The 13,238-nt window shown below is 51.8% G+C and overlaps 2 protein-coding genes across 11 annotated transcripts in view; one reads left to right on the top strand and one right to left on the bottom strand.

The window, feature by feature from the left end:
• The window catches only part of SMARCA4 (SWI/SNF related BAF chromatin remodeling complex subunit ATPase 4), a 93,482-nt gene extending 83,333 nt beyond the window's left edge, over nucleotides 1-10,149 (top strand). For 4 of the 10 annotated variants that reach the window (XM_073318959.1, XM_073318961.1, XM_073318956.1 and 1 more), the window contains 10 exons: nucleotides 588-815; nucleotides 1,034-1,132; nucleotides 1,398-1,475; nucleotides 2,700-2,927; nucleotides 4,234-4,487; nucleotides 5,937-6,045; nucleotides 7,911-8,012; nucleotides 8,429-8,561; nucleotides 9,269-9,408; nucleotides 9,657-10,149. In XM_073318959.1, the coding sequence (XP_073175060.1) occupies nucleotides 588-815; nucleotides 1,034-1,132; nucleotides 1,398-1,475; nucleotides 2,700-2,927; nucleotides 4,234-4,487; nucleotides 5,937-6,045; nucleotides 7,911-8,012; nucleotides 8,429-8,561; nucleotides 9,269-9,408; nucleotides 9,657-9,689 (1,404 nt within the window). In that variant the 3' untranslated portion in view covers nucleotides 9,690-10,149. The remainder of the gene's footprint in view (nucleotides 1-587; nucleotides 816-1,033; nucleotides 1,133-1,397; nucleotides 1,476-2,699; nucleotides 2,928-4,233; nucleotides 4,488-5,936; nucleotides 6,046-7,910; nucleotides 8,013-8,428; nucleotides 8,562-9,268; nucleotides 9,409-9,656) is intronic. The other 6 variants (XM_073318962.1, XM_073318960.1, XM_073318966.1 and 3 more) reach the window with 6 other exon arrangements.
• YIPF2 (Yip1 domain family member 2) overlaps nucleotides 1-13,238 on the bottom strand; it is a 125,727-nt gene that overhangs the window by 90,804 nt on the left and 21,685 nt on the right. The window lies entirely within an intron of this gene.

Genomic DNA, 13,238 nt, shown 5'->3' with positions numbered 1-13,238 from the left:
GCTGCCCGTCTCCTGGTTGTCTCTGCTCCGACAGGCAGGGTGCGCTGGCATACAGTGGGAGAGCCTCTTGTGGCTGATCATAATTATCCTTAACTATGCTAATTAACATGATTAACAGTTAGCACTGGTAGTGACTGAGGTTAAAGGTCCCCCTATCCCACCCACACCACGTGTCATATGAAGACACTGAAGCCTGCTGCTATCCTCTTATTCCCCCTTCCCCAGTGGTTCACCAGTGCTAGTAAGAATCCATGCATAGACACTCAGCTCTGTCCGGGAGGGCAAGTTTTAGGAGGCCGAGTAGACGAGCACTTTTGCTAGAGTTTGCTGTAATAGCTAGGCACAGTGGCCTGTATTTTCTAAAGTGCGTTGAATCACCAAGTAAAAGAGCAGTCAGCAAAACAAACTGTTTCGATTAATTACACTTCCCCAGCGGATGTAACGGAATCCTCTGGAGTCGTTGAGGGCCTCTAGGTAGCTCTGCGAGGCATGTATACTTTTCCTATGATGTGTTTAAAGGCTCAAATATTTACCTGGGAAAGAGTGAGGTTTAAATTACTCTGCAAACAACGTGCTCCCCTCTTCAGGATTTGCAGGCACAGGACCGAGCGCACCGTATCGGGCAGCAGAATGAGGTGCGCGTGCTCCGCCTCTGCACCGTGAACAGCGTGGAGGAGAAGATCCTGGCTGCAGCCAAGTACAAGCTGAACGTTGATCAGAAGGTCATCCAGGCTGGCATGTTTGACCAGAAATCCTCCAGCCATGAGCGGAGAGCTTTCCTCCAGGCTATCCTAGAGCACGAGGAGCAGGATGAGGTAAGGGGCGGTGCAGGTCACCCTCCCTCTACTGCAGAGCGTGAATGGTGAACGCGTGGCTGGCGCTTGCTCCGTTGCTCTGTGTCCCCGAGGCCAAGGGCATGTGGGCTGGAAGGAAGGAGCATGAACACTTGTTTCTCTTTGGAAGTGAACTGTAGTGTCGGTGAAAGGTGCCGGATTGACAGCCCTGGAGACTGAAGCCCTCTATTTATCCACAGAACAGATACAGCACGGGCAGCGGCAGTGGCAGTGCAAGCTTCCCCCACACTGCCTCAACCCTGTGCCTGAACCCTGACTTGGAGGAACCACCTCTAAAGGTGAGAGGGGTAGTTCAGTCTCCATGCCCAGGCAATCCTTGGCCCCGCTGCTGAGACTGCCAGCAAAGGCGCCGGCTCTGGTGGCGGTCTCCTGCGATGTGGATGCCTGTGTCCACTCGACACGGGACTGAGACCACCCAAACTCGTTTCGCATGGGCGGCCGAACAGGCGTCGGATGGTAGCAATGCTCGGTGTTCGGTTCCCAGGGTACGAACTGCCGCGCCGTCGTCTCTCGCCCTTAAGCCAGGCGTTTGAAATCTTGCAGGAAGAAGATGAAGTTCCCGACGACGAAACAGTCAACCAGATGATTGCCCGTCATGAGGAGGAATTTGACCTTTTTATGGTGAGCTTGGCAGAGGCCGTGGAAGAGAACCGAGCCTGTCCCTCTTCCGGGTAACACAGGCAATGCCATTTCTGATGGAGTTGAGCTCGTTATGTTTGAACAAACATCCCCTTGAGTAAGGACTAGGGGTCTAGTGGTTAGAGCAGCGGGAACAGAGTCAGGGCTCCTGGGTTCTATTCCTGGTGCTGGAAAGGGAGCAGGGTCTAAAAGTTTGAGCAGGCTCTGCCCCTGCCTTTGATGTCCTTGGCTTTCCCTAGATGGATGTAATGGGGAAAAATACTTACCGTAACGTGCTACTGAAGTATGTTGGTGAAGTGCGTTGAGATCTTCAGATGAAAGGCAGTAGGACAAGCAAAATATTTATTAAGCCAGGAGATCTATAGAATGTTCCATGTGACTCAGAGTACAAAAGACTCCTTTAGAAAATGACGCTCCTTCAGCAATACTTTTTAATGCCGACACGTGTGGAGGAGGAGGCTTGCCCATGTCCGCCCCACGCTTGCCTGTCAGATGTGCTATGCTCTTGTGAGCCTGGGTAAGCTGATAATAGGGTGATGAGCTAGTAATGCTGATGGACGCTATAACCGCGCACTAACAATGCACCGTAGGGGAGAATCCAGCTTTAGCGAAGACAGTTGGCTGAGATGACCCCCAGTAATCGCTCTTGTCTGCCTCCAGTTCCAGTGATCTCTTCTCGTACCTTGTCCTTCATAGTGGTTAGTCTCATGCCAGCTAATATGCTCCCGCAGCGCTTAACCTGATGTACCTGTTGAGCTGTAGTGAGTCAGTAGGTATTTAAATAATTGTTAAACAAACCCCTTGAACTCCACAACACACTGCATTCCTGCTGTATCCCTCCCCCTGCATAGCTTCCCAAGGGCCTTGCGCTCAAAGATGGCAGAACGGCACTGCCATGGCTCCTGCGTGACCGAGAGAGTCACCAGGGAGCACCCCTTCCTGGAGGCCACACGCTGCACTGCAGCATTCCTTGCTCCTTGGATGCCTGGGCCAGTTGGATATTTCCAAAGCCGAGATCAGTCACGTCCTGGTCCATCTGGGATCAGCTGCATGACCCACAACGTCTGCTATAGAGATGACCTGCCTCAACTAAACAGCACCTAAATGGGCCAGCTAACTCCCTGATAGATGCATTCAGGCAATGGCTGCAGACCCTTCTGTCGCTGTGCCAGCGGTCCCCCCCCCAGCAAACACCTCTTATTTTAGCGCATGGACCTGGACCGCAGGCGGGAGGAGGCACGTAACCCAAAGCGAAAGCCACGTCTAATGGAAGAGGATGAGCTGCCATCCTGGATTATTAAGGATGATGCTGAAGTGGAGAGGCTCACGTGTGAGGAGGAGGAGGAGAAGATGTTTGGGCGAGGGTCACGTCACCGTAAGGAGGTGGACTACAGTGACTCGCTTACCGAGAAGCAGTGGCTCAAGGTATACATGGTACAGCATCGTTCTCCAATGGCCTTCTCAAATCTATGCTTCTACTGTGTTTTTGTCTATGTGCTAAAGAAAATACCCAGTACTGGAGGCTCTGATGGTGCATACCTTAAAATAAGCCTGCTTTGGATGTGTGGCTGAGTCCCCCAGCATCCTTCATTACCAATTGGAGGAAAATCGCCTCTTACCCAAATCTCCACAAAGGGTTTTGAGCAGCATGAATCAGTCATACTGATACATGTTATGCTATTGACCCATTCACTTATTACCAAACATTTGTTGCTTTAGGGTCTGTTTCTATTTCGCCACCTGATGCTGGTACTGGGTATTTGAAAAACTCACCTCACCCCATCACAGGGCTCTAGAGGGGTTTAAACAGTTGAAGCCACGCCATAGCTGACTACTACTTTAACAGCTGTCGAGCCTCCCAGGTAGAATGCACCCGATGGGCAGCTGAGTGCCTGCCGGATTCTGGGTAGCCATGAGGCTAATTCTGCTGAAGGGGGTGTTTATGGGCAGCAGGGAGAGGGAGGCTGCAGCAGCTCAAGAATTCATGTTAATTATTTCAAGTCTGGGATCTTAAGAGCTTTTCTTGAGCAGGAGGCTAGAGATGATGTTTTAGCTGTAGAGAATAGAATTACCCCCTCTTCCTTCTGTGGAGGTTAACCCTTGAGAGACCCTTTGCTTTCCTCCAATATCCCTCCAGTAAATACATTTTTCATCTTAAAATACCTCCGTGTTCAACTAAAAATCTCCCCTACATCTGGCATTTTCCTACTTTGAATTTAAACTTAGGGCCATTAGAGACTGCCTGATCAGCTGGGTGTAACGAGCAGAAGGCCGGTCTCTAGAGGCCTTCCATTCTTGGGAGGAAAAGCCCCAAACCATGCATGTGGTTCAGATGCACTCAGCAGGGCAGAGATGCTTTAGCCCATTACCAAGGAGCAACCACTTTAAAAAAAATGCTGGAGCATTAGCATGTGTTGCCAACCCAGGGGCCTTGCCCATATGGCTAAATTGGAAGGGGTCCCAATATGGAGAAGGTTACCATATGAAAAAATCTGAGAACCCCTTTTCTGTAACAGCCTGAACTACCGTCTCCGGTTGGGAGGAGGTCTGCCCACAAGCAAGGGGCAGCCCATAGAGCGCCCGCCCCAGTGGGCAGGACACGCTGGTCAGTAGTGCAGCAAATTAAAGCCTCGTATAAATGGCCATGCTTAGCGTTTCACAGGCCGCTCCCTTGCCCTTTCTTTGCATCTTTGCCCAGCAGTCTTGGTGCTAGCGGCCGCTCTGTTGCTCCCCTCCATAGGCTATAGAGGAGGGCACGCTGGAGGAGATCGAGGAGGAGGTTCGTCAGAAGAAATCTTCCCGCAAACGCAAGCGAGATGTTGACGTTGGCTCTGCCACCCCGACTACCAGCACCCGGAGCCGAGACAAAGACGATGATAGCAAAAAGCAGAAAAAGCGCGGCAGGCCTCCCGCCGAAAAGCTCTCCCCAAACCCCCCCAACCTCACCAAAAAAATGAAGAAGATCGTGGATGCTGTGATTAAATATAAGGACAGGTAAGAGAAGCAAGGGATGAGCACTCTCCTCAGAACTCCTGCATAGGATCTGCTTTTCTGTCTTTTTAACCGCCAGTGTGCACAAACGTCTGGGGAGGAACAGCCAAATCCTAGTCCCTGGCTGTGCAGTCTTGGCATAAACCCACAGCACTTCTGACTTAAAATGGGAATAATTCTTACTCCCCTCCCAGGGAGTGGCTGATGTTTGCAAAGCCCTCTGAAGGCGAAGTCCACAGAGTACTGGCAGTTTCTAACTCACGGGCCAGAGGAATGTCTTGTCTGTGGGTGTTCTGTAGGCTGCTGTGTAACCTAGCAGAGATCGTGCCATGCAGTTAAGGCAATGAAAGGAGGGTGGACCCGTATGCATGTTGTGTAAGCTTTGGAAGTCAGGCTGTGATTGCTTCATTCCACCCAGTTTGTGCCTGCTTCACAGGCAAACTGCAGCAAGGGACAAATCCAGCTCTTGTCCCATTTCTCTCCAGTGATCAGCTGATCTGCTAGGTCCTTCTTAGGATCTTCCATCTAAGCGTGAAATGTCATGCTGTTGGCAGCTTCTGGTCGAGAACTGCAGCAGCCCCGCTGTTGCGTGCTGTGCATGATTGCTGGGGCACGGCTGGAGAGCACTTGTGGCCCTGGGGTGCTCTTCTGGCTAGCGCAGTAGGCAGTTTCCAGTATTGCTGTTTTCTAATAGAGGGTTGCAGTTCAGGCATCAACCGTACAGAGCAGAAGTTAAACACGTGGTCTGTGTGAATCAGTTTGAAAAGATCAAATTATTTCCTGTGGGATTTTCCAGGCTCTTTTATTTGGCCAGCGAACAAATAGTTTTTTTCTATCCTCTACTTTTGATTAATTGACTCACAGCCTGAAAAAGTTCCCTGGATCGAGGGAAGTATTAAATGTCTCAGCTCAACATGCTAAGTGGGTTTTGAACCATTGTGACTGGCCAGCGCATTAGAGCACAACCTGGAAGAAGCATAGCTGAGTTGATGCCTGGTTTGCTTAGAAGCTCTGGTGCTCTCCCCACCCCATGTCTTAGGAGCCTTTTAAGAAAAATCCAAGTTTTTCTCTGCCCTATTCCAAACAGACCACTGCTTTTCCTCACCGTACTTTAATGAACCACTGGATTTTGTGCAGTGGCAAAAAAAAAAGATCAAGAGACCAGGGCCAGCTTTCAGAGTTGTAATGAAAGTGCTGACAGGCTCTTGCTGTAGTACCCATTAGGCAACACAGTAACCCTGCCAGCTTCTTGGCTAGCATAATGGATTGTCCGTCCTTCAGCGCTGAGCAGGCCTCCGTGCTAAAGGAGGGACGTTTTCCTGCCTGCGCGGTGGCAGTGTGTCGTGTGATTTTGGAAGCAGTTCTGCGTGGCAGGCTGGAAGTTGCTGTCCTGGCGAGAGGGGAGGGGGATTGATTCGGTCTTTGATCTTGTATTTCTTCCTTGTTTTGTAGTAGTAGTGGACGCCAGCTTAGCGAAGTCTTCATCCAGCTGCCTTCTCGCAAGGAGCTCCCGGAGTACTATGAGCTCATCCGCAAGCCAGTGGATTTCAAAAAAATAAAGGTAACCCTGCCCGCCCTCAGTGGATGCTTGAGGTACCAGGCAGCACTCTTATATCACATCCTTGATTTGTGTCTTCACTGTGATTTAATGCCGCTCAGTGCATCCGAAACAGCCCAGCCCCGGCCCTCTTCCTGTCCTGTGGCACAACCATTGCTGTCCTGTCACTCCCTGTTCTCCCCTCCAGGCCCAGCCCAACTCCCTCCCTGCATCTCTACCTGGTTGCTCCCTACATGCCCACTGTTCCCTGGTCTCCACTCAAACTTCTCCATCTTTGCTTGTTCCTGGGCCCACCCTGAAGCTGGGGTCAGCCAAATCTCCCTTACCAAGTGCTGTCATTCTCCACCATTAAACGCCTTCTGAGAGCTCCTGGCGGTGAGACGAAGTGAGGGGCTATACAGCCGCCAGCCCACTGTGTCGTGACGCTCTGCCTCGAGCCCCCTCCTGCCTTTAGCTCTACAGAGCAAGGACTCCTCTAGTCAGGTCTTGTGTTAGCTGGACAGCCGTGCTGCCAAGTGATTTGGGCCAGCCCCCTCAAGAGAAGTGGCTAAATGGGACCCGCTAATTGTCTCCCCCCCACTTATTGGTGTGTTCCAGGAGCTGTGCTTCCCACCAATCCCCTCTCACTGGAGAGCCTCCTCCACTGGCACATTTTGCAGCTCGCTGCATCCTTGGATGCACCGAACTGGAGTCCGGTTGGGCCGGGGAGATAATGGAGGCATTCAGCCTTCTGTTCTCTATTGGTTCTTATCCTGGCCTCATCACTGTCGTGTCTGAGCCCCCACCAGACACGCGTTAAGCAAGGCAGTTCACCCTCCCCCAGCATTGACTGGTGCAGAGGAATAAATGAAAATGGAGGCCGACAGGCATGCACAGAACTGGGGCTTGAGTCTGGGAGCAGGATTCTAGGCAGTTAAAAAAAAAAAAACAGCCCAGGGAGAAAGTGCAAACACCCTCCTCCTTAACAGCAGGTTAGACAAACCCCTGTCAGGGATGGTCTAGATAATACTTAGTCCTGCCACGAGTTCAGGAGACTGGACTAAATGACCTTTCGCGGTCCCTTCCAGTCCTATGATTCTTGGCACTCTGTCCTTGTGTTCCTCCCTCCACCTTCTCAGTGACACCTCCAAAACTGCCCAATGCTGCTGCTCCTGACCTCTCCTCCTCCCTCCTGTCCCTGGGCTCCACCCAAATTTGTGCCGACTGCTCCCTGCCTCTCCTTCCCCTGCTCACACCTGCAGATCCGCATTAGCCAAGCACCTTCTCTCTGCTTGCCACACCTGTTCTCACAAGGCCTGTCCCACGGGGCCCCACCTGGCTGCCTTTGTGGCTTGTGGCACCTGTAGGGTGCGGACCTCTTTCTTGATGGTGCAATTCTGTGTGCTAAATACCAGTGTGTGGGGGGAGATTTCCTTCATGGTCCCAGCTATCAGTGCCTCTGCAGCTGGCTGTGATGACAGCCACTCACCTGACTGCGTGTAAGGTGCTGCAGCTGGGTTGGGAGCAGCACTGCTTATTTCAGGCTGTCGATTTGAGGGTTCGCACCACCCTGCCAGAGGCTGCCTGTAGTTCCATGGCACAGGCCATGCAGGTGCATTGGGGAGGGCTGGGAACAAAGCCCCAAGGGGCACACAGCCTAAAGGTGTAAGAGAGCAAACTGAGGTGTGCGGTCTTCCTTGAGGTTGCTGGAGCCGTGCACTTGGCCTGTGCTAATTGTGAGGCCATTCTAGGTGATGTGGAAGGCAGCATTGGGCAGCCCGCAAGGGAGCTGTTAGGGTGGAGCCCAAGGAGTGGGAGCAGCAGGGCAGCACCAGGCGTTGAATCGCTGGCCATGTTTGAGGTGACACTGACCTTTGCCCCTTTCTCAGGAACGCATCCGCAACCACAAGTACCGCAGCCTGAATGACCTGGAGAAGGATGTCATGCTGCTGTGTCAGAACGCACAAACCTTTAATCTGGAAGGCTCTCTGGTAAGGAACTTCCTCCCCACTGCCAGGGCTCAAGAGGGGGCACCGCCCTTACCTGGCCAGCGATCCTCCCTCTCTCGACCCAGGGTGTGATTGGGACTAAACACCCCTTTTTTAGGATGTACTTAGAATCCCATTAAATCCTGCCAGCCAGTTAGATTGCAAGATGACCAGCCATTTCTTCCTAATAAAAGATGAAAAGCTGATCTGGTTAAAGCTGGATTATTCCTAAGCACGGCAAATGCTTAATACCCAGGCTTTGGCGTGAGCGGGCATGTTAGATTAAGCAGGCGTTGCGTTGTGTGAAAGAGCACCAAGACTCTGGCACCCTGAGCAGGGAATGGATTGGGAGAGCCACAGCTCTCTCCAGAAGGTAACCTGCCCTGACTCACCCTGGCCACTGTGGCCTCTTCCTCTAGATCTACGAAGACTCGATAGTGCTGCAGTCTGTCTTCACCAGCGTGAGGCAGAAAATTGAGAAAGAGGAAGACAGTGAAGGTGAGGAGAGTGAGGAGGAGGAGGAAGGAGAAGAGGAAGGATCTGAATCCGAGTGTGAGTACTCTTCTGCTGCTGCCTCTGCTAAGCAGGAGTGTGTGCATGTGTGGGTGTCTGCCCTATTCAGCTGTCCTGTGTGCGTTGGAGACCAGCTCGAAAGCTAACTGTAAGGCCGCGGACCCTGCCCTCTCCTCTCTTCTCCAGGACAGGACTGAGGCACATTGGCAGGGCACTGTGGCTGGGGGAAGCTCACACTGCCCTGCCTGTGATCTCTCTGTTCTGGGGCAGGGAGAGGACTGCAGGCGCCAGGGCTGCCTTGAAGGAAAGGAAATGCATGTCGGTTCTCTGCATGGGGAACGTAACTCCTCCCACTTGCTTTCTAGGCCATAGCTGCTCAACCAGGTAGGTCTGGAGAATTCCAGCGGCAGCTGAGTTAAAGGACAACATGAAACTTACTAGGGATGCAGCTGGGGGGTGGGGGGGAGAGTTCGATGAAAGACCAGATGCTCTGAAAGTACGGGGAAGTGACGAGGTACAGTGTTGCATTTGTCTGTGTTTTAGATGGCAGCTGTTGGAAGGTAAGCAGAAGGCACCACTGTCGCCCTGAGGTGGAAAGCATTCTAGAAGTGCCACGTACTTACTATGTCTGTGTTAGAACAGGACAGGTCTAATTTGCAGCGGAAGCTTTGTTGCTATGTGGGAGTGCCAAGCCTTAACCTGTGCAATTGTTCAGACTCTCTGCCTCTCCTTGTACTTCCCCGCAGCTCGCTCCGTCAAGGTGAAGATCAAGCTGGGCAGAAAGGAGAAAGCACAAGACCGGCTAAAGGGTCGCAGGCGCACCAGCCGCGGCTCCCGGGCCAAGCCAGTGGTTAGTGACGACGATAGTGAAGAGGAGCAGGAAGAGGTAAATGCAGGAGCTCAGTTCTCCACTCCAGGTTGCTGCTAGTGTAACCTTGTATGGTGGTTGGCTTGGTGTTTGCAGAGTACCTGAGATGGGGCTATAGCGGGAGTGGGAGGAGCCCTCTTTAAAAAGCAAGGACTGGGAGGACTCAGGAAGGCTGATGGGATTAAACTGTCCCTAAGCACTCAGCCCTGCCACTGGAATGTCTCCACTCTGATCTCTCCCCCTGTCCATTTCGTCTTTTCTTCCAGGATCGCTCGGGAAGTGGCACCGAAGATGATTAAGCAACATTCCATGGCCCAGACCACCAGAGCCGACCTTTCCAAAGCGGACGTGCTGCATCCCTTTAGCTCTAACGGGTAGCAACAAATGTAGTATCAGACTTCAGTAAACTGTATAAAACTCTTCCATATTTATACTGCAGAGAAGATGTAGGACTGTTTGTGTCTTGCCTTGTCCTGACATCAGTAGCGTTTGTTACAGCATTAACTGTTTAAGAGAATTATGAATCGGGGAACACGTGATATCTATTTTTTCTTTTTATGGCAGTACTGTTTCAGTTGCAGTATTGAATCACTGTAGTTTTAAACTGTGGATGCATGTGTGTAGCAGTCCACTCCTAGTACTGTATTTTATTAAACCGGTCAAACTGCCAGCTGCCCGCTAGTTGACAAGGGTGGCGGCGGTGACTGTGTGTGTCAATGTCACTGGATTTCAAACAGTAATAAATTAAACAGAATGTTACTTTTTTTTCTCGCTGGGTCGTTTTTCTGGCTCACTGAAAATGTGTGTTCAGTTAATTAGGCCCCACAACCCCCCTTCCAACTGCTGCCTGATCTGACCTTCAGCTGGTTCCCTCCCTCCCCCTCACCCCGCCCCCCAAGAAATGCTGAGGCTGACCCCGTGGCTGGCTCTTGGCTCGGCAGTTGTAGCAGCAGGGCTGCATCAAGACCTTCTGCCTCTCTCTACTCACTGTAGTGACCGTCTTGTAAGAGTACACATTAGCTCCCCCAGCATAGCAAGCCCCAGTGACCCACCCGGATTGTAAGGGGTGGTACAGCCCAGGCCTTGGGTCCATGAGCCAGATTAGATCTAGAATTAAGCAGTGCTGTCTCTGCAGCATCCCGCTGGCCTGCTGCAGTCACCCCAATATCCACAACTGACATCTGGATAAACCGATCAGCTGGACAGCGGTTTATATTTGAATTTGTCATCTGCCGTCAGGGCTGACACCATCTCTTTGGGATGAAAGCAGCCAGCTCACGCCCCTGAGTTAGTCCCGCTGGCAGACTCCACTGCATCAATTTACATTTGAGTCCGCCATGGAAGGGATTCTTTGCACCCCCGAGGGCTGGAGATTGAGTTAGTGTATTAGTGAAGGTTCAGATTGCGGAGCACGGTTCTGGAGACAATTTAAAAATTCACAGTCTCGTTTCCAGCCTGAGGATGTGCCCGGAGCCAGCAGGGGAACACTGCGGCAGTGACCCGCAGAGAGACCCCAGTGACACCCAGCCATGAAGTTCCTGTCTTCTCGGCAAGATCCACTAGGTGGGGGTGTGCAGTCAAATACAGCAGAGGGTCTGGCGGTGGCTGGCTATTGGCACCCCCCTGCAGTGCCCTGTGTTTCAACATGGGCACAGAGAACCAAATTGTCTCTGCCTCGGGGTGGCTTCTTGTTTTGTTAATGTATTTTAACCCTAATTGTTCCTGAGGGTTTCTTTTAATGATTTGTGACCTGCAAGCCCCGCCTAGTGGGTTGGGCTGAGAGAGACAGGTAAATAATCCACCTCTTTTGGGAATTATTTACTGATATCTGTGAAGTCCCAGAGGTTCTCTGCTCTCCCACAGGCTCCCTGCTGCCCTTTCCTCTGCGCTCGCTGGCACAACGGCCTTTTTCACCTAACAATCATTTAATATTTTGACAATGAAAATTTAGGGCAGCCAGGGAAGATGAGTGGGAAGGAACGGTTACTTCAAGATGTCTTGGCCGCGTGGACCCCACTTACGGCTCCCATGCCTGCTACATGTGAGCGTAAGTGGATCCACATGGCCAAGATCTCTCACAGAAGCGGAGGGTTTCCCATAGGAGCTGTAGCCAGCTGGCAGCCCTGGCAGCACCTCCCCTCCAAGAGCCAGGCTGCGCCGCTCAGAAGCGACTGAGCTGGGTTTCCTCTGCCCCGCCACACTAGGAAGTTGGAAGCTGGCTGAAGGCAGGGCCGGTTTGACTGGAACGTAAGCAGCAGTCAAGTCTCTCCTTCCTGGGATCTGTTGTCCTCGGTGGCTTGACTCAAAGATCTCTCCATGGAGTTGTTGCCACATGGCTCTGACTGGAGGGCAGCAGACCAGCGTCTGGGGCACCCCTGTGATCAATGAGCCTGGCTGAAGAATCTGGTTAGATTAATGTCTGTCTTCAGCCTCAAACATCACAGGATCTAGCCACCTTAGTCCTCTCTCTTGCCCTGCTGTTGGAAAGCGGGGAAGGTCCTGGGAGGGATGACAGCTGCATCTTGCATTCCACGGTGCTCACGATAACACCAGTCACGTGGATGCAAACTTCCCTCGCCTGATGTTTGCTGATGCCATCTACCCATGTACGTCAGAACCGGAAATCCGGCTCACCTCCTTCCCGGCCCCCTCGCCCCCCACTACAGTTGCACCAAGAGTGACTCATTTGCTCTGTACTAGGCGCTGTGTTCTTCTGCCTTCCTTCCTGTTTAACGGAACATGTCCCGGTAGAGAGGCAGGCCTGTGTCATTCTGTAGGAGATGCGGGGAGGGGAGCATGGCCCTGTCTTTCCCAACTGCCGTTCTGAGGCTTTCTTTTTCCCAAAGTGAAAGCAACCCAAGCAGAAGGGACTGATTTGCTCTGGGACTTTGTCCCACGGTAGCGCAGCTGAATGGCCAGTTGCAGGCTGTGAAGCTCTTGGTTTGTCCAGTGCTATGGGAAGATGCTTTTCAGAAAAGAACAGGAAATAAGGGGTGACATTTTCCAAAGCACTCTGGTGATTTAGGAACCTATTTCCATTCTCCAAAGGGATTAGGACCCACCATGTCACTAAAAGCTGATGGGCGGTAAGTCTACCGCACCAGCAGCCTCTCGCTTGGGTGAACCTGCCTTGGTTTATCAGAGGGGGATGTGAGATGTGTGCTGAGGACAGTGGCTGGGGGAGAGAGGGAGACCTCAGCCCGAGCATGGCATGGATGCCTCATTTCACCCCTGCCACTCGGAGCCAGGCCAGCTCTCACTAGCCATTTGCCCTCATAAGAACATAAGAATGGCCCTACTGGGTCAGACCAAAGGTCCATCCAGCCCAGTGTCCTGTCTACTGACAGTGGCCAGTGCCAGGTGCCCCAGAGGAAATGAACAGAACAGGGAATCATCTAGTGATCAATCCCGTGTCGCCCATTCCCAGCTTCTGGCAAACAGAGGCTAGGGACTCCATCCCTGCCCATCCTGGCTAATAGCCATTGATGGACCTATTCTCCATGAATTTATCCAGTTCTTTTTTTGAATCTAGTTATGGTCTTGGCCTTCACAACATCCTCTGGCAAGGAGTTCCACAGGTTGACTGTGCGTTGTGTGAAGAAATACTTCCTTTTGTTTTAAACCTGCTGCCTGTTAATTTCATTTGGTGACCCCTAGTTCTTATGAAAAGTAGTAAACAACACTTCCTTAACACATCTACTTTCTCCACACCAGTCATGATTTTATAGACCTCAATCATATCTCCCTTTAGCTGTCTCTTTTCCAAGCTGAAAAGTCCCAGTCTTATTATCTCCTCACATGGAAGCCGTTCCATACCCCTAATCATTTCTGTTGCCCTTTTCTGAACC

The sequence above is a fragment of the Lepidochelys kempii genome, chromosome 20 (genome assembly GCF_965140265.1).
Source record: "Lepidochelys kempii isolate rLepKem1 chromosome 20, rLepKem1.hap2, whole genome shotgun sequence".
Classification (NCBI taxonomy): domain Eukaryota; kingdom Metazoa; phylum Chordata; order Testudines; family Cheloniidae; genus Lepidochelys; species Lepidochelys kempii.
Note: the sequence above shows the minus strand (reverse complement) of the source record. Positions and strands in the feature narration are given on the sequence as shown.